Source organism: Filobasidium floriforme (genome assembly GCF_021052385.1).
Source record: "Filobasidium floriforme strain CBS 6241 chromosome Unknown HD553scaffold_11, whole genome shotgun sequence".
Classification (NCBI taxonomy): Eukaryota; Fungi; Basidiomycota; class Tremellomycetes; order Filobasidiales; family Filobasidiaceae; genus Filobasidium; species Filobasidium floriforme.
In genome coordinates this window covers 51,651-71,558 of record NW_025763632.1, presented here as the reverse complement: position 1 = coordinate 71,558, position 19,908 = coordinate 51,651, and the positions used below count along the sequence as shown (strand labels likewise).

At 53.0% G+C, this 19,908-nt stretch overlaps 6 protein-coding genes across 6 annotated transcripts; 2 read left to right on the top strand and 4 right to left on the bottom strand.

Annotated features, from left to right (window-relative positions):
• Positions 1-1,660: 1,660 nt before the first annotated feature.
• HD553DRAFT_28880 (P-loop containing nucleoside triphosphate hydrolase protein) lies at positions 1,661-3,896 on the bottom strand. Its single transcript, XM_046178307.1, has 9 exons — positions 3,563-3,896; positions 3,198-3,492; positions 2,854-3,140; positions 2,700-2,775; positions 2,553-2,624; positions 2,362-2,474; positions 2,244-2,298; positions 2,090-2,177; positions 1,661-2,010 (listed from the first exon to the last, which is right to left on the bottom strand). Exons 1-9 carry the CDS (start codon positions 3,813-3,815, stop codon positions 1,792-1,794), a joined length of 1,458 nt encoding a protein of 485 aa, XP_046036461.1. The 5' UTR covers positions 3,816-3,896; the 3' UTR covers positions 1,661-1,791.
• Positions 3,897-4,126: 230 nt separating this feature from the next.
• HD553DRAFT_272407 (putative nucleus protein) lies at positions 4,127-6,315 on the top strand (the record flags this gene model as incomplete). Its single annotated transcript, XM_046177759.1, has 9 exons — positions 4,127-4,250; positions 4,321-4,341; positions 4,414-4,707; positions 4,776-5,085; positions 5,158-5,355; positions 5,428-5,492; positions 5,564-5,650; positions 5,718-5,903; positions 5,981-6,315. 9 exons carry the CDS (start codon positions 4,127-4,129, stop codon positions 6,313-6,315), a joined length of 1,620 nt encoding a protein of 539 aa, XP_046036460.1.
• An 81-nt stretch (positions 6,316-6,396) lies between these two features.
• HD553DRAFT_28714 (uncharacterized protein) lies at positions 6,397-8,362 on the bottom strand. Its single transcript, XM_046178278.1, has 5 exons — positions 8,156-8,362; positions 8,017-8,072; positions 7,435-7,939; positions 7,085-7,347; positions 6,397-7,016 (listed from the first exon to the last, which is right to left on the bottom strand). The coding sequence occupies exons 1-5, from the start codon at positions 8,181-8,183 to the stop codon at positions 6,465-6,467; spliced, it is 1,404 nt and encodes a 467-aa protein (XP_046036459.1). The 5' UTR covers positions 8,184-8,362; the 3' UTR covers positions 6,397-6,464.
• A 2-nt stretch (positions 8,363-8,364) lies between these two features.
• HD553DRAFT_28756 (uncharacterized protein) lies at positions 8,365-10,480 on the top strand. The gene is made up of 9 exons (XM_046178284.1): positions 8,365-8,507; positions 8,599-8,607; positions 8,681-8,938; positions 9,032-9,078; positions 9,191-9,283; positions 9,360-9,498; positions 9,586-9,690; positions 9,778-10,134; positions 10,207-10,480. The coding sequence occupies exons 1-9, from the start codon at positions 8,478-8,480 to the stop codon at positions 10,342-10,344; spliced, it is 1,176 nt and encodes a 391-aa protein (XP_046036458.1). The 5' UTR covers positions 8,365-8,477; the 3' UTR covers positions 10,345-10,480.
• On the bottom strand, positions 10,480-12,604 carry HD553DRAFT_311232 (uncharacterized protein). The gene is made up of 6 exons (XM_046179941.1): positions 12,023-12,604; positions 11,727-11,745; positions 11,585-11,645; positions 11,159-11,506; positions 11,005-11,065; positions 10,480-10,938 (listed from the first exon to the last, which is right to left on the bottom strand). The coding sequence occupies exons 1-6, from the start codon at positions 12,527-12,529 to the stop codon at positions 10,891-10,893; spliced, it is 1,044 nt and encodes a 347-aa protein (XP_046036457.1). The 5' UTR covers positions 12,530-12,604; the 3' UTR covers positions 10,480-10,890.
• A 2,013-nt stretch (positions 12,605-14,617) lies between these two features.
• On the bottom strand, positions 14,618-19,444 carry HD553DRAFT_272388 (uncharacterized protein; the record flags this gene model as incomplete). Its single annotated transcript, XM_046177757.1, has 13 exons — positions 14,618-14,700; positions 14,765-14,798; positions 14,873-15,162; positions 15,232-15,486; positions 15,548-15,637; positions 15,699-15,784; positions 15,847-16,159; positions 16,219-16,603; positions 16,666-16,977; positions 17,049-17,599; positions 17,669-17,964; positions 18,033-18,957; positions 19,027-19,444. The coding sequence occupies 13 exons, from the start codon at positions 19,442-19,444 to the stop codon at positions 14,618-14,620; spliced, it is 4,038 nt and encodes a 1,345-aa protein (XP_046036456.1).
• Between the last annotated feature and the right edge of the window lie 464 nt (positions 19,445-19,908).

The following is a 19,908-nucleotide window of genomic DNA, read 5'->3' as shown; positions in this document are numbered from 1 at the left end:
GGGTATTCTGCGAGAAGGTTGAAATCCTTCCACACCCCGGCTCCAGAGTGTTTCTTGATGTCGGCATCGTCGGCCGAAGAACCAGGATTGGTTCCTGAATATGCCCACAACAGGTCGAACGTGGATCCTGAAGCGACTTGAGACGAATCCGAAGGCATGGTGAACGAGATACTTGTATCGGAAGAGTTTGCAAACGAGGTGTCGTTCACCAAAGAGGCGCTTCGTGCCAGGGTTTGTGCTATGCCATAACGGATTGATAACGAGGTTTTCAGCATTGGCACGTCACCGTAGAAGAATCCCGCGAGGTCTACCTTTGGGCTGTACGTTCCCAGAAGCCATCCTCTGACTCAGCGTAATAGAACCGTCGCTGTTCGGCCAGACGATGAGCATGGGGCTACCGGCTGCATCAGGTCGATGATATCAGCGCCCATCCGAGCGTTCTAACTCGGCTCATCAGCGGATAGGCTCACCCATTTTTGATCCGAAACCACTAAGTTGGGATGAATGTTGAGATTCAGCACGTGTCTCTATTCGAGCCGTTCATCCACTTCGACCCACATCGACGCCCATCCGAACTTTGACGCCGGTATACTCGCCGATTCAGGACCGGTTATCGTATCTATGCGAAGCGGATAACCAACCGGGGAGAGACCATGAGCGAAACGTTTCCATATTGTCAAGGTTTTCAAGGATCTACCTCTGGAGACTTACAGGTGTCCGTGTTGGTCGTATCATCGTGCAGGCCAGTCACGCACATCGACTTCACAAGGCGATCACCCAGGTTGTGAGCTCGATTTCGCTCGCGCTAAAACCGGGAGGCGTCACATCACTTACGTCACTGCATTGCTTCTGGCCTGTGATGGTAGCCTGTACAACCGATAGGAGTAGCGAGAAGAGAACTACTGTATGCATGACTAATAATTTTGGCTTGCTTGAAGTGAAGTCGAGTGGCGACTATCGAAGCTGTCCGGTGGCACCAGTCGAACATCTTCAGCCCGTATATATTCGTCTGACTCGTCCAACAATCGTGCTGACGCGGACGCGGACCAATATCATGGTCTCGATCGATTTTGGATCGATCAGCCTCAGGTACCGCACTGGAACACTGTAAACTGCACGGAAAGGCGTCGTGGCGGAAAGATGCTGATTCGATGTCGAGCATATCGGTTGCGGTCGGCATCGAGTCGCGATGTCATCGGTTTATTCTTGTCTGTCGCGGCGTCAAAATACCGAGGTGATCTGCCATGCGGAGGCGAGGATTTGCTCCCTCTAAATGAGAATAGCGTGATTTTACGGCCGTTTCACTGCATTGCCGCCGCCCAAGTGCTGTGTTGGACAGATTCATTTCCTCCCTTCCGGCAGCAGGATTCCGTCCTGACCTTGTACGAGCGTTTCACCGAGATTTCGCGTCCGATCGGTGAAGATCGCTGGCATCTTGTTGTTATTTTCGTTTCATGGCGCTTCTTTGCTCACTTGTGCGCCGATACACAGCCGATTGGAGTAGGACCGAGACCTCCAACAAAGTCATGACCTCATTCCCGTTCATTCTCAGATGTAGGTCTGCCTTCGCTCCCGCCGATTGCGTGTATGTCTGTATATCTTGCCTCGAGAAGATGAATCTGTGCAATCAGGATCTTGATAATAGATTATCGTTGCCGTCAAAGCATGTCTATCTAGTCTTTCAAAGTCTTGTTTCGTATCTTGCGTAATTGATCTTCGTCGTTGATATCGTGATCCTGGAAATTTTGCACATCCGGGCGCATTCATCCTGAACTGTGGATCCGATCTGGATCATACTGCCGTAACCCTTCCTCCGTTCGTTGAAAGCCATTCATCAAGACTTTCCACCGCCCTCTTTGGCAAGCCCTTGTGTTGCATCAAGTGACCTTGGAGCGCAGCGACAGGGTACTTGTTTTCGGGGATGCCTTGAGAGTATCGATGAGCCCAGTCACGGATCTCTGTTCGAGTCTCTTCTGTCGATGGATAGAAATGCAGAAAAAGATCTTCGGCCTGCAATACGTTCAAATATCCAAGTCGAACTTGGTCAGCTGGATTTTACGCATGCTCCGAAGAAGTTCTCGAGACTCGCCTGCTCTTTGGTTGCGTTCTTGAACTCGATCCATACATCCATTCTACCCGGCCTCTTCAATGCTGGATCTAATGCTTCGACATGGTTCCTACCGTGTGAGAAGAGTTGTCAGGGGTATACTCGGCTGCTACAGCAACCAAGGTTGGCGACTCACGTCGTTGCGAACAGCACGCATCCTTCCTGAGTGAGTACGCCGTCCATGCAATTGACTGCGAGTTCAACTCTGGAATTAGCTCGGCACGGGTGTCACTGATCTTCCGGAGTATACTAACGTAGACCGGACAAGGTGACTCCTGAAGCGGCTTGTGCCGGCTTGCCCAACTTCTTCTTCCTAGGGTTCTCTTCGGCGTCGAGCAAGTCTTCTCTGCTCGGAAAGGCACAGTCTCTGCAACACCAGCAAAATGGGGGCGACCGTCAGTATGAAGGTGATCTTTGACTTCGTTCCGACGTAACACTCGCTCACATGTCTTCGAACAGCAAGAGACCGCGCTCTGTAACAGCCCCAGCTAACGTCTGGAGAGTTTGATCATCTAATCTACAACGGAATTGCACCAACATGAATCAGAATACGAGGCCTAACCGATCTACGATCATTCTCGTAGAAACCCACCCTTTCTGAGCGAGGTTGATCACGAACAAGTCCAAGCCGAGACGTCCCGCCACTGCTGTTATAAGCGATGTCTTTCCTGATTCAGAGCATGAGTGAGACGAATGAGCATCGGTTCGATGGCAGGTCGACGGGCAGACTTTGCAGGAGGTCTCACCAGAACCAGGTACTCCGTGCAAGAGGTATCCTCGGCGATGGGGAATGCCTCGGTCGGCGTACCATTCGGCTGCTTGGAAGAACTCGATGACGTCCTTGACGACCCCCTCCTTGACTCCCCGAGGCAAAACGATCGATTCGAGCTTTCGAGGTGGCCGAGCGGCGGAACGTTGCCATGATTGACGGGACGGGGTGTACACTACAACTTTGCCCTGATCGCGAGCTTGATGAACGAGCCGAGCTTGTTCGACGAGTCTCTTGATGATCTCTTGCGATTTGGCAAATACGCTGTCATGGCCCCCGATTCAGCCTAGGTCTCTGTTCGCGGAGCGTGGCTATACGTACGTGACTTCCAGGCTCTCCCTCGGATCGCTCAACCCCCTCTTGTCGACGACCCGTACGAAGCGGATCAGCCTTCCTTCAAAAGTGCTCCATCTCACTCCATCGGGACTCGGAAGGAACGCGAACCCATCCCCACCCGTCCCGGCTTCTGCGTTCGCCCACGTGGCGTTAGGGTCGGTACCGTGGATGGAAACTTGAAACCTCCGGGCCGAGGATTGGTTCGATTTCGTAGATAGCCAGGCTAGGAGCCAGTCGTAAGAGATGTCGGTATCAACGAACAAAGCGTGAATGGTAAATTCTGGGGTAGGAGGAAACGGATTCAGGATCCGACGTATCAACGGCACATGCGGAATGACAGGATCGCTCACGCTCAAGTATCTGCTGCGCGACAAGACCGCATCCTCTCCTAGCCGCCTCCAATGCTCCGCCGAGAACAATCAGCTTCAAACCGTCCCTGAGAGCGGCAGACTCGATGGCATTGCTGGCGAAATCCAAGATGGCAGATGTCCTGCTGGAGGCCGACCTTGATTCGGCGACCGAGGTTGTGTGCTGGGAATCCGGAGCGGGAAGCGTGGCAGGAAGGGCGAGGTCGGTCGACTGGACCGAGATCTGAGGCTCCATTTGAGACGGCAGCACTGTGCTATCAAATTTGAACTTTTCCCTGTGATCAACGATGGTAAAGCTGGAGGAGATCAAGACGAACGATGGAGCAGATCTGAAATGGAACGAAGTTTGAACGTTGCGAGCGAGCCGCGGGGATCGTGATCACGGAAACATCGTCATTTGCTTCCGAAATAATCACTTTTACTTCCGGATGGATGCGAGAAATCAAAAGTTCAAGATCCAACCACGATAAACATGCATCTAGGTCGACGCCGTTTCCTCCTCACAAAAGAATACAGCGACCTCCTCGCTTGGAACTATCACCCACCATGAACTTTTACAAGCAAGCAGCTCTGGCGCTCGATCACCTGGACGCGAAACAGGGATCCGTCAAGGGCTCCGTAGCGGCCGCGGGAGTCGCTCAAGGCAACGAGAGTAAACGGGTATTGGCTCGTGAGTGGGTCGAGTGTATGACCTCGATTTGATAGACATTGGAAGCTGATTGATCCGGATATCGTCACAGTGGTCATAGAGAGCTTGAAGTGTGCGTCAATAGCTCGAGGCAGTCGCTTTGTGCTTCGTTGACCCGTTTTTCGCCGCCCCTCTCACTAGACAGACAAACCGACCATCCTCGACCTTCTCTCCTCGGTCAAACTGCTTAACCTGGAGAAGAAGGTCTTTCCCGCCAAAGTACCCTCGGGGGCACCTACTTCTCAGAACCTCGTACTTGTCCTATTGCAAGACTTGCTCTTCTCCAAGGAGGGCAAGGTCCAGGCTAGCGATAAATGGCCGCCCAAGGCCGCTATCCTGCGACATGGAACAAGACTAAAGGCTGAGCTGGTCAAGCTGCAGATCAAGCGGGGGCTGAGTAGCAAGGAAGAGCTGGAGCGGTCGGGTGGAGATGTAGCTAGTGAGTCACAGTGTATCGTTCCTTGGACATGAAGTCCAACGCTGAATCTCTCTCCGTGCAATTCGCAGCTCAGATCCCTCGTTACGTCCGATGCAATACCAACATCCTTTCCATTACCAAGTTCATCTCGAACATGACAAAGGCGAACCCGCCCTGGACCTTGCTCTCCACCCCAACATATCCCGTCCCAGCCCGATCATTCTTCCAGGACCCACACCTTTCGCCCGACCTCTTCGCTCTGCCTGCGTCGACCAAGTTTGACAAGAACCTGGATTACGCCAATGGGGGGATCATCTTGCAGGACAAGGCGAGTTGTTTCCCAGCCAAGGTGTTGATGCACGACTGGAAGGACGGTGAGGGTCAAGTCATTGATGGCACGTGAGTTCGGCATCTTCCTCAACTCTGCACTTTCAGCAATCATATCTGAACGTTCTTCCGTATGGCTCGCAGCGCTGCACCGGGGAACAAGACCACTTACATCTCGGCTCTCATGCATAACAAGGGTGAAGTCCACGCTTTCGAACGCTCGCACGTCCGTTTCAAGACATTGGAAAAGATGCTGGAACGAGCTGGATGTAACAACGTCAAGGCGCAACGAGCCGATTTCATGGAGAGTAAACCCAAGGATTACGAGAACGTTACCAGGATGTGAGTTCTTTGCGGCATCTGTAGACAGGGGCTTTGGGTGCTGCGCGAGGCTGACGAGGGGTCGTGTCATAGTCTGCTCGATCCCAGTTGTTCCGGATCTGGGATTGTTAACCGGTTAGACTACCTGCTTGAAGGAGGTGAGTGATTTGTATAACGCCTGGTTCGACCAGAAATCATTAACCGCTGATTCGCCAAATTTCCGTCGCAGCCGAACCCGAGGACGATGATGTCAAAGCGGAACGACTGGAAAAGTTGGCGGCCTTTCAACTCGTCATGATCCGTCATGCCATGAAATGTAAGCGCCTCATCCCGGTTCCCTTGAATATTTGCATTTCACGCTCAACCTAGATCGCTTTCGGTAGTCCCTAACGCCAAGCGGATTGTCTACTCCACCTGTTCTATCCACACCGAGGAAGACGAAGAAGTCGTCATGAAAGCGCTGGAAAGTCCCGAGGCCCGCGACTTTGGGTGGAAGATCGCTCCGAGGAGCCAAGTTCTGCCGGCTTGGGAGCGAAGAGGCAGATCAGAAGTTACAGGTGGCGACAAAGGTGAGTCAAGATCACCTTGAGGTCGTACAGTAGAAAGCCTTGATGATTGAGCTGAGCGTCGGTCATTATATACATAGACATCGCGGAAGCCGTCATCTGCTGCGTGCCTGGAGAAGATCGTACGAACGGTTTCTTTGTCTCGTGCTTTGTCCGAGATGTACCCGAGTATCAGCCTACCGAAGTGGTTGGCAGAGGCAAAAAGCGCGCAAGGCAAATGGATGTCCAGGAAGAGGAGGCCGAGCCCAAGCGTACCAAAGTTGAAGACAACGTCGAGGACATGCAGACCAGGACCGAGACGATCGAGGTGGATACTTCGAGAACGGCATTTGCGAACGAAACCTCTGACCAAACCACGTCCAAAGCCAAGCCGAAGAAGAAGAAGAAGGCCAAGAAGGCTGGACTCGGCGCCTAGATTGTGCTTGTGATAGTTCTTTCATACCGCTCGGACGATATGACATGCTTTGAGCCTTTGTTTTGCTCTTCGTTACGATTTGATACATGTTTCGCTTAAACCTGCTTCCCCCAAAACAACCTACGTAGAACATCCATAGATCCTAGTCATCATTTTCGGGGCGCCTCGCGGTAGAACAACACCGGGCGGGTCCTCGTCCTCAGGAAACCCCTCGTCTCCCTTTCCGGCTTGACAGGCGCGGCCACCTGCCTCGCTGGTCCTGCTGATGTCATTCCCTTGCTCACCACAGTATTGGCAGCCTGTCCGATAGGGATCGAATTAACAGCTCCTGTCGTTCGGCCCGGCACGACTGCGGCCCCTCCGATCCCTGCGACTCCCGGTCTCGCTCTGAATGGCGTCGGTGGCGGTGGAGCGTGGGCCAACCCGGGTACCCTCCTACCCGGCACATTCCCTCCAGTCTTTGCTTGGACCACGGTAACCTTTCTGCTAGATCCATCATACCCTTGTCCCAGGGGAACCGTCTGGATGACCAGGCTCATCTGTTTTCGACCATCTTTCCAGGCAGCTTCTTCCTGCGAAATCAGGCTGGATACGAGGGTCGAGGGGACGAACTCGACGTGTAACCTGGTCTTGGCAATCGGCTGGAAATCGAGGTGATGCAGTGTGAGTCCGGCTTTCGTTGCGTCATCTACCGTCTTGAACTATCAGATCGCAGACAGTGACAGATGAGTTTCCATGACCTTGTCTTCTCTCAAACCGATCGACTTACTACCGCATAAACGTGACTCTTCACCCCGCTGACCCAAACCCCACCTGAAATCTCGGAATCGTCCAGTTCGCCGTTTTCTTCCAACAGATCCTTCAAGCCGGGCATATCGAGCGGTCGTCGAAGGTTGTCAATGTAGATAGCTTTTGTCGGTGGGTGTTGGGTGTGAGGGAGGGGGTTGGGAATGTCTTCAAACGGATCTCGAACCGGTACAGGTGCAGGTTCGGAAGCAGGTTCAGGAGCAGATTCGGGTGCGCTTGTAGCTTCTGAGAATAACAAGGAGGCGAAGAAGAGCTCTGAGGATCAGTATCACCAACGAAAGGTGCGGTGTACCCATGACGTCGTCGACTTACCATCTTCCGTCCGACTATTCACTTGCGTCTCAGTATCGCCCGTCCGTGCCTTCTTGGCATTCTCCTCGACTTCCATGCTGTCATCCCCATCGTCCCGCTTTCGCTTGTTCCCAGCCTCGACCTCCTTGACGCCTCGTAATTGTGTCTCTCTGTTCACCACGTTCGTCTGTTCCGTGATGCCTTCCTCGTCTTTTTGCTCATCAACATCTTGAGCTTCTTCCGCCTTCCTCTCTTGTTTACCCTCGTGCTCAGCCTCTTTCATAGCATCCCCAAGATCCCCATCCGTATCCCCTAAAACCTGTTCCTTCATCTCGGCGTCGCCTATCGGAACCGAATCGTCCTCCTCCGCCTCCTTTACTGCAGGAGGGGTATTTTGCTTGCGAGGATCTCCCTTGGCAGAGTTGGATGGGTCTCCGATAGGTTCAGATTCGGCAGGTGCTGCTTGAGCTGGTTCGGAGTCTGGTTGGATTTCATCGTTTATGGCGTCTTGTAATCGATTTGCCAGCTGCGATCAGAGAACATTCATGATATATGAGTGCCACTGGCGATAGAATATCTAGACATTGATAGTTGTCTACTTACCTCCTGCTTCAATCCTGCAGTCGACAAACCTCGCTTGTTCAGCTCGTCCTTGAGTTCTACCAACGCATGTCCGACGAGGGTCATGTTAGATCTTTTGCCGAGACTATGTTGGCGAGATTCGATAAGGAATGCGACTCACCTGTGACTTTCAGACTTGATACGTCCATGTTCGAGTGTAGAGTCACGAGCCGAGAGCTTGTGCGGTCGGGAGCACGACAAGGTATAGCTAGAGATTGTCTGAAGAGTGAGGTCAAGGGTGGTCGAATATGATGAATCACACACTTTTGAGCCGAGACTACTCGCGGAGGGTTAACCTCACAAGAGTAAGTAAGTAATTAAGTAAGTAAGTAAGTAAGGTAGTGGTGTTGGTACATCCATAGGTACTTGTCGACAGGCTAGTCCAGACTCGAGATCGACTACACACTAGATTCCTGGATTACACACGACATGAGGGTAACAAGATGACCGGTAGACCTATAGTACGGCGAAAGGTAAAGCCTTCAAGCCGCAAGTCAATCCACAGCGAGCTCGCATTCCGCCGACCTGACCACAATTCGATTGCTTCCTTGATTCGCTTTGCAGACGTCGTCAGTGAGTCCCACATCAGGTTGCACGTCGCTCTCTGGTGCTCCTCAGCTTATATCATCCTCATACCTTGTAGCAGAGCCAATTCCTAAATACATTCTCACGAGGAACCCCACCGACGAGCTACAGCTACCGAGATCGAGAGACCCTGCCTTCCCCCTTCCCGACGGACTCCCAGTCAGATACGCATTCGTTGTATGATGCACCCAATCCATCGCCGAACAAAGAATCTGGGGGTGTAGGCGTTAGGGGAAAAAGGGATTCGGCCAGTGGGTCAGGGTCGGGTGGGGGTCAAGGGATCGTGATCTCGGGGCCGGATAGCTTGGCGGCTTTAGTGGTGAGTACAGGGTAGCTTGAGAAGTACGACGGAGGGTATTCGGACCAGGCTGATACGAAGCAACATGACCTCTGGTTGTGCCGCGGGTATCAGGACAAACGGACGGCATCATGGTGGTACCTCCGGAGAGCTCACGACGGGTCAGTCTTCACTTCATCCCATGCCATCCTGCTCTGTGTCACTTCCCTCTTCTGGATCTATCAAGCCGAATATATAGAGTGCATTTCTGATATGTTCGTTTATTGATACTAGCAATGAACTCTGGTTCCATACAATTCAAGTGACAAGAGCGGACATCGAGTCTCACCTGGATACCACGCTCGGTCAATTGAAATCTCAACAAAGGTCAGGCCGCGTTCAGCCCGACCTAGTCAATCTCGCGAACTAAGGTTTTATATCCGGGTGTCTGCTGGTTTTACAGGTGCAAACAGCTCTTCATCCTCGGACTATCCTTATCTCCGTTGTTCGAGATCAGCCCGGCCATAGACTTGTTACGGACGGGGAACAAGATCTTGGACGAATGGGAAGCATGGGCGGAAGGTGGAGGTGGGAAGGGGATGGTCAGTCCAGTCCAATCCACTTTCATAGCGAGACAATCATCCAAACTGACATGATATATTCTCAATGACGATGTTGGCCGGAAACAGAAGAACCTATTCAGGGGACAAAAGACGAGCAGGAGAGCGGGGTCTGCGAGTGATTTTGGCGCGGTACAGGAGACGGGCGAGACGGCGTTGGTTTTCGTCAACCTGGTATGTCTTCATTCGTCCTGGTTGACATCACTTCTCGATCAAACGCCTCACTAAACAGTTCCTCGGACGTCGTCGACCCAAACACAGCCCTTCGCGCCGGATTATTTCCAGACGGTCATCTCGCTCTGCGAAGTCATCCGTCAATTATATACCAAGATCGGCTCTCTCCTCGGCCCTCATGCGACAACCCCGAACCTTTCGGACGTACGTTCAGCAGCGAGATCACCCGGTCCTAGCGGGAATTCCAGTCCGAGGGCGTCGACGTTTGCTTCAACCATGAACAAGAACCGGACGGTCAGCGGGATGAGCAGCCAGATGGGTTCGGGCGGGACCAGCTTGCATGGAGGTGCAGGTGGATCGTCAATGTCCATGTCGATAGGCGGAAGGGCAGGGTGGGTGACGGGAACAGGGGAACAGATCATGAAGCTAGATCTGAAACTCAAGGTTCGTCGAACGTTATTGATTTTCCCTTACCTTGAGCTCACGTTACCACTTGGACGCTTTCCGGCCTTTCAGAAAATCTTGAACATGTTTGCCAGGGAGATGGAATCCATCGCTCGGAAAGCGGTAGATGAAGAACTCGCCTCGCTCTTGCACGGTGAATCCCGCCGATCGTTCGGGATCGGGTCGTCATTCGGTACGGCAATAGATTGAGAGGCCCTCAGAGAGGTCAACTTTTGAGGGTCGAGCCATGCCCAATCTGACCACAAGTTGTAGAACGAATCATAGAGGTTGTATGGGAATTGGACATGGACGTGAGCCATAATTATAATGTTTGGCGGACATGACCCCTTGGGATTCGGTAAAGTTCCCGCCAAAGCTCGGCTAGAAGGACTCCTGGCGGCAATACTCGCCTTCTTGCAGACCCAACGCGAACGCCACGCGATTCTTTACCATCTAACGAGCTTGCGAAAAGATGATTTGCGCTATTCAATATATTCACATCCAACAAGAACAAGCTCGAAATGATAAAGAACAAGAAACAAGGACAAAACGCGGAAACACGAGCTGAGCCCCGGAATAATGTTGCCGTCCACGTCGACTCTAAGAGGAGGATCGACGGGATATATAGCATATGAATATGGCCGTAACGCTCTGGCTTGGCCTTTTTTCGAGTGCCAGAAACGAGGAGGAATTGAGGAAAAAGGTGAGCAGTCGAAGGTTGTCACGGGGAAAGTTCTTGAGCACGTCGGTCCCAGTTTATTTGGTCTGTCTCCACTTGAGATGTCGCTCGTAAAACTTGAGCATCTATTTTTTATCAGTCGAGGGGGATGTCAGCCGTTGTCCGTGAGGGGCGGACCACCTCGCACTCACTCGCTGGGGACATCGGACGTTGCATGTCTCTGCGTCTTGAGCGGTCTTTTCGCCTCCCTTCCTACAAACACGCAATGCCAAAACGCGATCAACGACTAGCCTCACCCGTGGTGGACCCCCACGTCGTTGAGATCTCGCCTGCACCTCGACTCACATGACCATGTAGACGACCAGCTTGTCGTTGGCGCCCCTCTCGATCGTCTCGATCGACTTGATCTGATCCTCCCAGCTCTTGTGATCCGCGTAGGGAGCCATGGAATCCTTGTGGTCCCTGGCAAACGCGGACAGATCGTCCGCCTCGGGGTCCTCCTCTTGATCCGTGATGGCGGGTACTGCGCTCCTCCTCCCGCGTTTAGAGGGCCCAGCGCCGCTGTTCGAGGGCGAGTCTTCGGCCCGACGACGTTTAGAGCCGGTAGTTGTTTGAGCGCCACGTTTGGATTGGCCTTTGACGGGTTTACCACCCATCTTGGTCCAGTAGTTGTCGATCATCTCGCTAGAACCGCTGTGGGGGAACGACGAAAGTAGACGATTTCAGATCGGCTTCTGCTGTAAATAGGAGAGAAGGCACGGTCGAACTGACAAGTTGTCCTCCGTGACCCATTCGTTGAACTCGGGTCCATATCCGACCCAAGATACCAAATCTGTAAGTGTGGTCACAGAGTAGAAGATCAGCCTTCACCTCTACGATTCCTGACCAGTACCAAGGACGCGTTCAGGCTTACACTCGAACCCGAATTTGCCCTAAGAGCCGTAGAGTTGCGTTTCAAGCCGGATGATAGGGAAAGACGTGATCGAGAGTGGAACGAGTGGTATGACACGAGAAGAGGGGAAAGTCAGTCAGAAGCTTCGCACACATCGTCTTTGAGCCTGATCCGGGCTATCGGCATTCTCGCTTCTCGTCCGACCGAATCGCAAACGTGTCCTCTTGTCGAGATGGATAGTCTGCCGCCGCAGAGTTCCGAGAAGCAGAATCCATCTGGACCCCGGATCTTCCAAGCCGGAGAGATCCCAAGCTCACCTTGCCCGTCAACCTCTTGCTATCCAAGATGGCCTCGATCTCGTACTCTCCCTCATCCAACCCGCTCGACTCGTCCTCGTCCTCGTCTTCCTCGGCCCCATCTCCGTTCGATGCTGAAGTAGCGGCAGCTCCCTTGCCGTTGTCCCCAGTGATCTCGATCTCGGCGTCAGCGTCATTCCCATCACCGTTGTTGGTCACCCCGTTCGGGTTCTCGTCCAGCTCGTCCTGTTCCCCAGCGACCGAAGCCGAGCCGTTATTGTCGTTAGTGTTCTCGGCCGGGGTGGGCTCGTCTGCAGCTTGTCCGTTGGTGGCGGCAGCATCATCTACCTGCATCGCATCGTCCTCGTCGTTTCCCTCGGCGATGGTCTCGGGGACAGCGGTGGTGGCAGGAGCAGCAGCAGCAGCAACAGCGTTCTCCCCATCGGCAGCGGCCGGGGTGGTTGCCTTTTTGGAAGAAGAGGAGACGGGCGCGACGCTACGTCGGACAGAGGTGCTTCGTTCTGACATGGCGGGGAGGTGGTTCGTATTGGCTGACGAGGTTAGGCTGGGTCTGGTCTGGTTGTACACGGGTATTACGATAACGAGAGTTGGGTACACATACTGCCAAGTACCTGGGTACAGACAGCCCCAGACCGTTGCTCGTTTGGGAAAGTCGAGGTCGGGAGAGCGCGTTCGGGCTGCTGCTGCTGGGCTGGGTGGGAGGACGCGTCTCGCCGGCCCTCGGGAAAGTTCAACTTCTAGCTTCTCCACCCTAAAACACCGCCAAGAACCATATGGGTCCGAGCGTATGAACAACAAATATCTGGAAGAGAAACGATCTACGTCCCATGGATCATCGCATGAGACTGTGATGCTACAGCGGCCGATAGTTCGGCCGAAACCTAAACCACGCGATCCCAGTAAATCTGAACACTTGGATCATCCGTTTATCAAACCCTTACTGTTCGGTTGTCCGCTAGCGCAAGACAAAATGTGTTGCATAGGACCCTCATAGATAGGCTTCTTCCTGTTTCTTGAGCGAAGAGTTCTACAGGTGCTCAGTAGTGATCAACGCGCAAACGGATATCTCACGGGTAAGCTCGCAGGTTCTTCGCTCATGTTTGCGTTTCAGATCGTTCGTTTCCGCGCGGACCAGAGTAAGGCAACATCATCTTCACCATAAATCAGCCAATCTTGGGAGGAGCTCTTGCACAGGGTGTGACTCGAAAGAGCCCGAACAAAGGCGACTTGCTTTCGCTGACACTTGCGTCTCGATACAGACGCGCCCGAATCCGTCTTTCCACGATTTCAGTGATGCATGCTATCGTATCAGGCTGAATTACAGTATGTCGTACGTCCCAGGACCAGAAGAGATCGGTGTAAGATATAGCTATCAACAACAGATAATGCTCGTTTGGAAGCATTCAGCTCCCATAGAACCATCGCATCACCGTCATTGAAGTCTCTATCGTCGGACCGATCCGCGACGGCGCTGATATACATACATGAACACGTCTGTGGATATCGTCGCAGAGATCTTTGCACCCTCGACCACGATGTCAACATACCTGGAGACAGCCGGAGTAGCATACCTACCTGCCCCTCCCCCCGCAGCAATAATGTATATAACGTCGCCTGAGTATGGAAGACCCAGGTCTCAGGTATGCAAGGAGGAGATGGCAATGTCGTGACGATTTGCGACTCTGCAGTAACAGCATCACCGTACGTTTGAGCCAGACCGGGTGATCAGCCGACCGTCAATGATGCCCGCTGGAAGCTCTTATAGTGTTGGCGTCAGTGCGAAAGAACACTATGCTCACACAGGCGGAAGTTGGGCGCGCGGTCTCGCAGACGACCACGCAGTGCGAGGGGCAATCTGCCAGTGAGACAACTGCGGCGCGCTTGATGCGTTGGAGGAAAGGGGTCCACAACCTTATAAGTCCACTGCGTTGTTTTATTTCTATTCGCCAACGAATGCCACAAAAAAAAAGTTCCTGCACCCGGTCTGACAGCGGGACTAGTTTGGTGTATGGCGGGCCGATCAATTCCATGTGAACCCGTGTTTTGAGATCGCATGAATAGTAGCCGACTGATGCCTGAATGCGTTGGAAACAAGCCATGTAGCCACTTTTCGCGTCGGTCCAATATCGTGTAAAAGCTTGGAAGCCTTAGAGACATTGACCGCAGGATCTTGAGAACGGGTTGAGCTCGTGTCAAGCCTCGGCAATACAGTTTCAGGCCTCACCAGGGGCCTCGACCGAGGCTCGGTTGAAGATGGTCCGACAGAAAGAATGGAATCGTCCTCTTGAAGTTCAACAATAATACCGCCAGCTAAGAGGAGACGCGCGCGTCCCGGATCCTCGAAACTTATTTTCCGGCGTCACAACCCATGTTTTCTTGCTCTGTCAGCCTTGGTGCCCGTGTTGCGCGTGTTGTTCTGCGCTGTCGTATACGCCTTCATAACATCCAGTGTTCAAGGCACTTCGATCGCCATACTAGTGCTCAGCATGCTCAGTCACATAAACCCAAGATACAATTGTGAACCATCAGTGGCTCGATGCATACGTTACAAGTACAAGAGGTACCAAACCTCTCCCTTCGTCGTCTACGTGATCCTCATCGACCTTCTGATCGAGCTTGTGCTACCCGATCGTTAATCCTGGTCATCACCTCATCTATCTTGTAGGGCTTGATCAAGACTGCGAGAGGCAAAATCGTCAACGTATGTAATGTCAAGAGGATCGGAGCTGATAAAACACTCACCCGAGTCCATGCCGCATAACAAGGCGTCGTCAATCTTGAGTTGCGCGAAGACGAAACGCTTCGTCAGTCATTTCGCTGGGCTTGCGTCCTGTCCGAGCATGGACCTACCTGTTGTTGTCTAGCATTGCCTGTCAAAGCAATGACGAAAGATCGTCTCAGGAGACCAGCCGCTTCTTCCGAGCGAATCAGCTTGATCGCGGTTAGACCGTCCATGACCGGCATCTCGAGGTCACAAAGGACCACATCAAAGGGCTTGTCCTTGTCACTAGCCGGCATGATGGATGTGCTGCAAACTTGTCTCAGGCGGTTCACTGCTGCCAAACCGTGATCGACGGCTTCGACTACGACACCACGCTTCTTGAGTTGCTTGACGAGAATGGTCTGATTGATCTTGTTGTCTACAGTGGCACGTCACGAAGCAAGGGTCAGCATAGAAAGTTCGGCACGAGCTCTTGCGATTTTCTCACCTTCGACGACAAGGACTCGACAACCAGGTTGAGTGGCCCGCGACAGGTCTTTGGCCTTCGTCGTAAACTTGGGCGTGACGGCGCGGTCGACCTGTTGCTCCTCCGCCGGTTTCGGTTGGGACAGAGGCCGCTCGCACGCCGTGGCACGAACAAAGAAACGGAATGTGCAGCCCTTGCCAAATTCTGAGTCCACCTCGATCCGGCCGCCCATCTGCTCAGTTATCCTTTTGCTAATCCACAGGCCCAAACCGGAGCCTGCAATCACAGCCCAAATCAATAACACTCCTTTTAACCAGTGCTGATCATCGCGACGCACCACCAAAGGCCTTGTTCGTATAATTTGTAGCCTGCGAGAACCGTCTGAACAATATCTGAACGTCCTCCTGGGCTAATCCAGGTCCGGAATCTTAATATCGATGCAGAGGTCAGTCTTCCATCGGGCTCAAGGTTAAGAAATCCCGACTTACCTGTGACGCTAACGTAAAGATATAGTTGTGTACCTTCTTCTATCTCGGCGGGGAAATCGACAGCAGGGGGCTTGCACGTCCCGTCTCTATGAACGACAAGGTCCGTCAACGATGGGATCGGAACAATATGAAGTCAGCATGGGCTTACGATGGAGGTTCCGGTCGCATGGCGAAATTGATCAACACTCGTTTAATGGGTCCATCTCCAGAGTACCTCAATCCGTTGGAGACCAAGTTGATAAGTGTTTGTCCCAGCCTATAGGGGTCGGTCATGACGTGTGGGACGAGATCCAAGGATCTATCGTTCAAATCGAGAACTAGCTCGATTCCCTTTGCCTTTGCTTCGAGGGCGAATGGTGTCACAACTTCTCTGGCCCGCGTTCGGATGTTGGTCGACTGGTAGGTGAATTGAAGCATGTCGAGGTTAATGCGGGCCAGAGCGAGGACATCATCGGCGATACCTGAGAGGATCGATACAAGTGAGTTGGACATCTGAATCGACGCTGTCAAGGCGACCTACGCGACTGGGATTGTCCGCACTGGTTGATATTTTGACATAATTCTTCGGTTGCAATCAGCTGTTTCACGAGCTCTTCGGTTGCGGCGATCGCTTGCCCGCTTGCCATTGCTTGCTGAACGCTCTCTCGTAACGCGGCAATGTCCTCCCCTATCATTTGGCTGCATTGGATGATGGCGCTTGTGGGGTTTCGAAGCTCGTGGCTAGTGACATCGATAAGCAGCTCCTGTCGCTTCCTCTCGAGTTCCGCCGCTTCCCTTCTTTTTTCTACTTCTTCCAGACGCGTACTAAAGGCTTCCTCTAACAGTCTGCGCCTCTTACCGAGTTGCACTTGAAGGGACACCCGAGCAATCAGTTCGCGCGACTGGAATGGTTTAGTCATATAGTCCTGGAAGCGTCCGCGACTATGTAAGCGTGGTGGGCACTTGTGCAAAGACTAGCACCACTTACTTCCGCGCCAGTCAACAAGCCTTCAACCCTCTCGCCTTCCCCTGCCCTAGCTGTCAGCAAGATGACCGGAGTCCACCGCAATTCGGAAGGATCGTTCTTAATGCCCTGTAAAAGCCCGAACCCGTCCAGATTTGGCATGTTTATGTCCGAAATGATCAAGCTAGGCCTGTACTGCCTAGCTTTGGCCAGACCGATCTCTCCATCACTGGCTTCTACGACCTGGCCGACGTATGGCTTCAATAAAGAGGTCAAATATGCCCTAAGGTCCTTTGAATCGTCGACGACCAAGATGATATCGTTTTTGTCAAAGAACTATAGCAGCACAATGTCGTGTTGCTTCGATCAGTACGAGCAGGCTAGAGACAAGGGATCGGAACACTCACAAGCGTATTTGGGTCGAGCGATGCACCGGAACGATCGGACTGCGTTTGACGAGTAGATGCGCCGGAATCGCTGCTGTTCTCGTGCGACGATTCGCTATCTCGGTTCCATTGAAGCGCCTCGTCGACCATTCCTTCGGCGAACGTCCGATTGCGGTTGATGCCTTCTTGAGTAACAGCCTCTTCGATCGCCGATGCAGGCAGATGTGAGAACCCGAGAGGCAACTTGACCGTGAATTGTGACCCATGTCTGCCATCCGGCTGTTCTTCCGCCACCCAAGATTCTAGTTCCAGACTTCCTCCGAGCAGCCGGATCAATTCTTTTGTCAACGAGAGACCTATCCCTGTGCCCTCGTGCGAGCGACTATGCGTTTTGACCCTGAAGAACCGTTCACCGATGCGATGCATTTGGTTGCGGGGGATACCGACCCCGGTATCCGATATTTGAAGGACGACATGCTGATCCTCGTACCGCAATCTCACGGTGACACCTCCTTTGTGGCAGTACTTGAACGCGTTTCCGATGAGGTTCATTGCAATCTTTTCGTACATATCTGAGGAGGTGGGCAGGATATGTTCAGCCACGTAACATTTTTTTCGATAGTCAAGCGCCCCGTACTGACCGGGATCGATCCAACACGTTCGGGATTTATCCTCTTCACAATCGACAATGTAATGAAGTTTGCTTCTCTCGATCGCAGCCCGGAAAAGGTTGGCTAAATCCCTCGTGAAGCTGCCGATAGGCATCGGTCGACATGCTATAGCATAACGGCCTCCTTCGATTCTGGAAAAGTCCATGAGCTGATCTACCAGGCGTCGAAGACGACCAACGTTCCGTTTCGTGATTGTCAAGAGGTTCTTGATGCGCGTGTTGCCCTGACACTCGGTCAACAAGTCTTCCACAGGACCGCTGATCAGACTGCGTGATGATGGCATCCGTAAGAATTCGACAAATTGACGCATCCTTGGAAAGCGCGCACGACTCACGTTAACGGTAATCTGAGCTCGTGCGATACGTTGCTGATCCAGGAGTTCTTGATCTCATCAATCATTCGCATCTCTTCGACGCGCTGGAGCTCCGCTTCGACGGATCTGACTTGTAACAGCCCGCTGTAAGCTGAGAGCCGGAGTTGATGATGCCATTCAATATAGCTCTGGTCAAGAGGCCTTCGTAGATTCAGGCCAAGAATCAAGACTCCGCTCGGTATTTCTGCGTTCGAATCGTTGCAAATCGGCAAAAGGATGGCCTTCCGGGGTAAACCGTCCCAGCTACGCACTTCGAATCCCTCGATCAGCTCTGATACGTCCTCTACTACCACGGCCTTGCGTCCCTGGAGCGCTTCCTTGAAGGGCCAATGTTCAGCCTTGGTCGACTTGGCTTCCTCATCCTCGGCGCCGGCCGACAGATTGGATATCATCGAAAGCGTAGGTGAGCTGGTCCGCGCGGGATCAAGGCCGCCAAATTTGTGAGCAGGCTTCTTTATGCTGACCAGGACTTCGTCCGCCGCCGCCCGATGACCTTTGGGTACGCCCAGAGATCCACCTAGCTTTAGCTTCAATTTCCATTGCGCCTGCCTCGAGCTCTGGGTTGATCGATCGTCATCCGTAATGCTGGTCGCCTTGGACATCTCGGCTTCTTCCCCATCGCGGCTGACGTGGTAGAGCATGGCGAAAGGCACATCTTTCGAGATTTCTTCCGCCCCAAGAGCAGAAAGAATGGCTGAATTATACTCTTCTGTGTTTCTCGCCGCCTGCAGATTGTCCGAGACTTCGCGCATGGCTCGTAACCTTCGCTCCGCTATCACCTTCTTCGTCGTATTCCTTGTGAAGTTGTAAAGCCCCAGGAACTTGCGTGGATCGTGCTTATCGGTCCCCTTTCGGAAGTCGGTATCAAATATCGGAATCCAATACCCTTACAGGCAGAGAGATCGCGAGCGGAACGTCAGTCAATGGAAGCACTCTCCACGAATGTGTGACTCACAGCTGTGATAGTACTCCACTAGCGGCGTCTCAGGATCGTTGGTTTCGAAGAGGAACAGGTCATCGTCCTTCGAAGCTGGCACCCCCGACATGACTGTCTTTGCCACAGGGCCCAAAGCCGACCAGACCTCTGCGTAACCTTTCGCTCCGGCCATTCCGAACAGACTGGGGTGTTTACCTTGCAACATGTTGGCATAATGTTCGTTGTAGATGAGGACAAGGTCCGGTCCCCACCATAATGTCGCCTGGAGAGGCAAGGCTTGCACCAAACTCAACATTGTGCGAAGACTCTGTGACCACTGTTCCCGAGGTCCCAAGCTGGTTTTGCTCCAGTCTGTGTTCTGCAACAGGTACTCGACGCTCGTCGCGTCCGTAAACGGTTTCCTCGGTCCGGACGTCAACTGGTCGAGATCGGGCATACCCAAGATGACGGGCTCGGCAGGAGGAAACAGCCCCGAGACCTCGCTCTGCAGGTACTCGTGTTCCGGACCGGGCGTCTCGTCCACATCACGGTCGTTCCAATTTTTCGATGCCGCTCTCGACTGCGTTCGTTTCCACTTGACACCTGAAGCATGAGGCGTATCTCCTCCATCATCGTCGTCGTTCAGGGCGAAGAAGGGAAACGATGACCGATGTGCATTCTGCAATGTGGTAGTGCTGCTCGTGTTGTCATATCTCGTAGCCATGGGCTTCTGCAGGGCACTGGAAGAAACGATCTCGCCGTCGACAACTACCGAGCCAGACAAAGGTATCGCCTGAATGACGACGAGCGAGGCTATTTCGCTTCTGGGATTCGTGGGCATGAGACTCTTTGTGAGGGTGAATCCGATGTGTCGAATCTGACCATCAGAGGACGGCTCCCGAAGGACGATATCCAACGCTA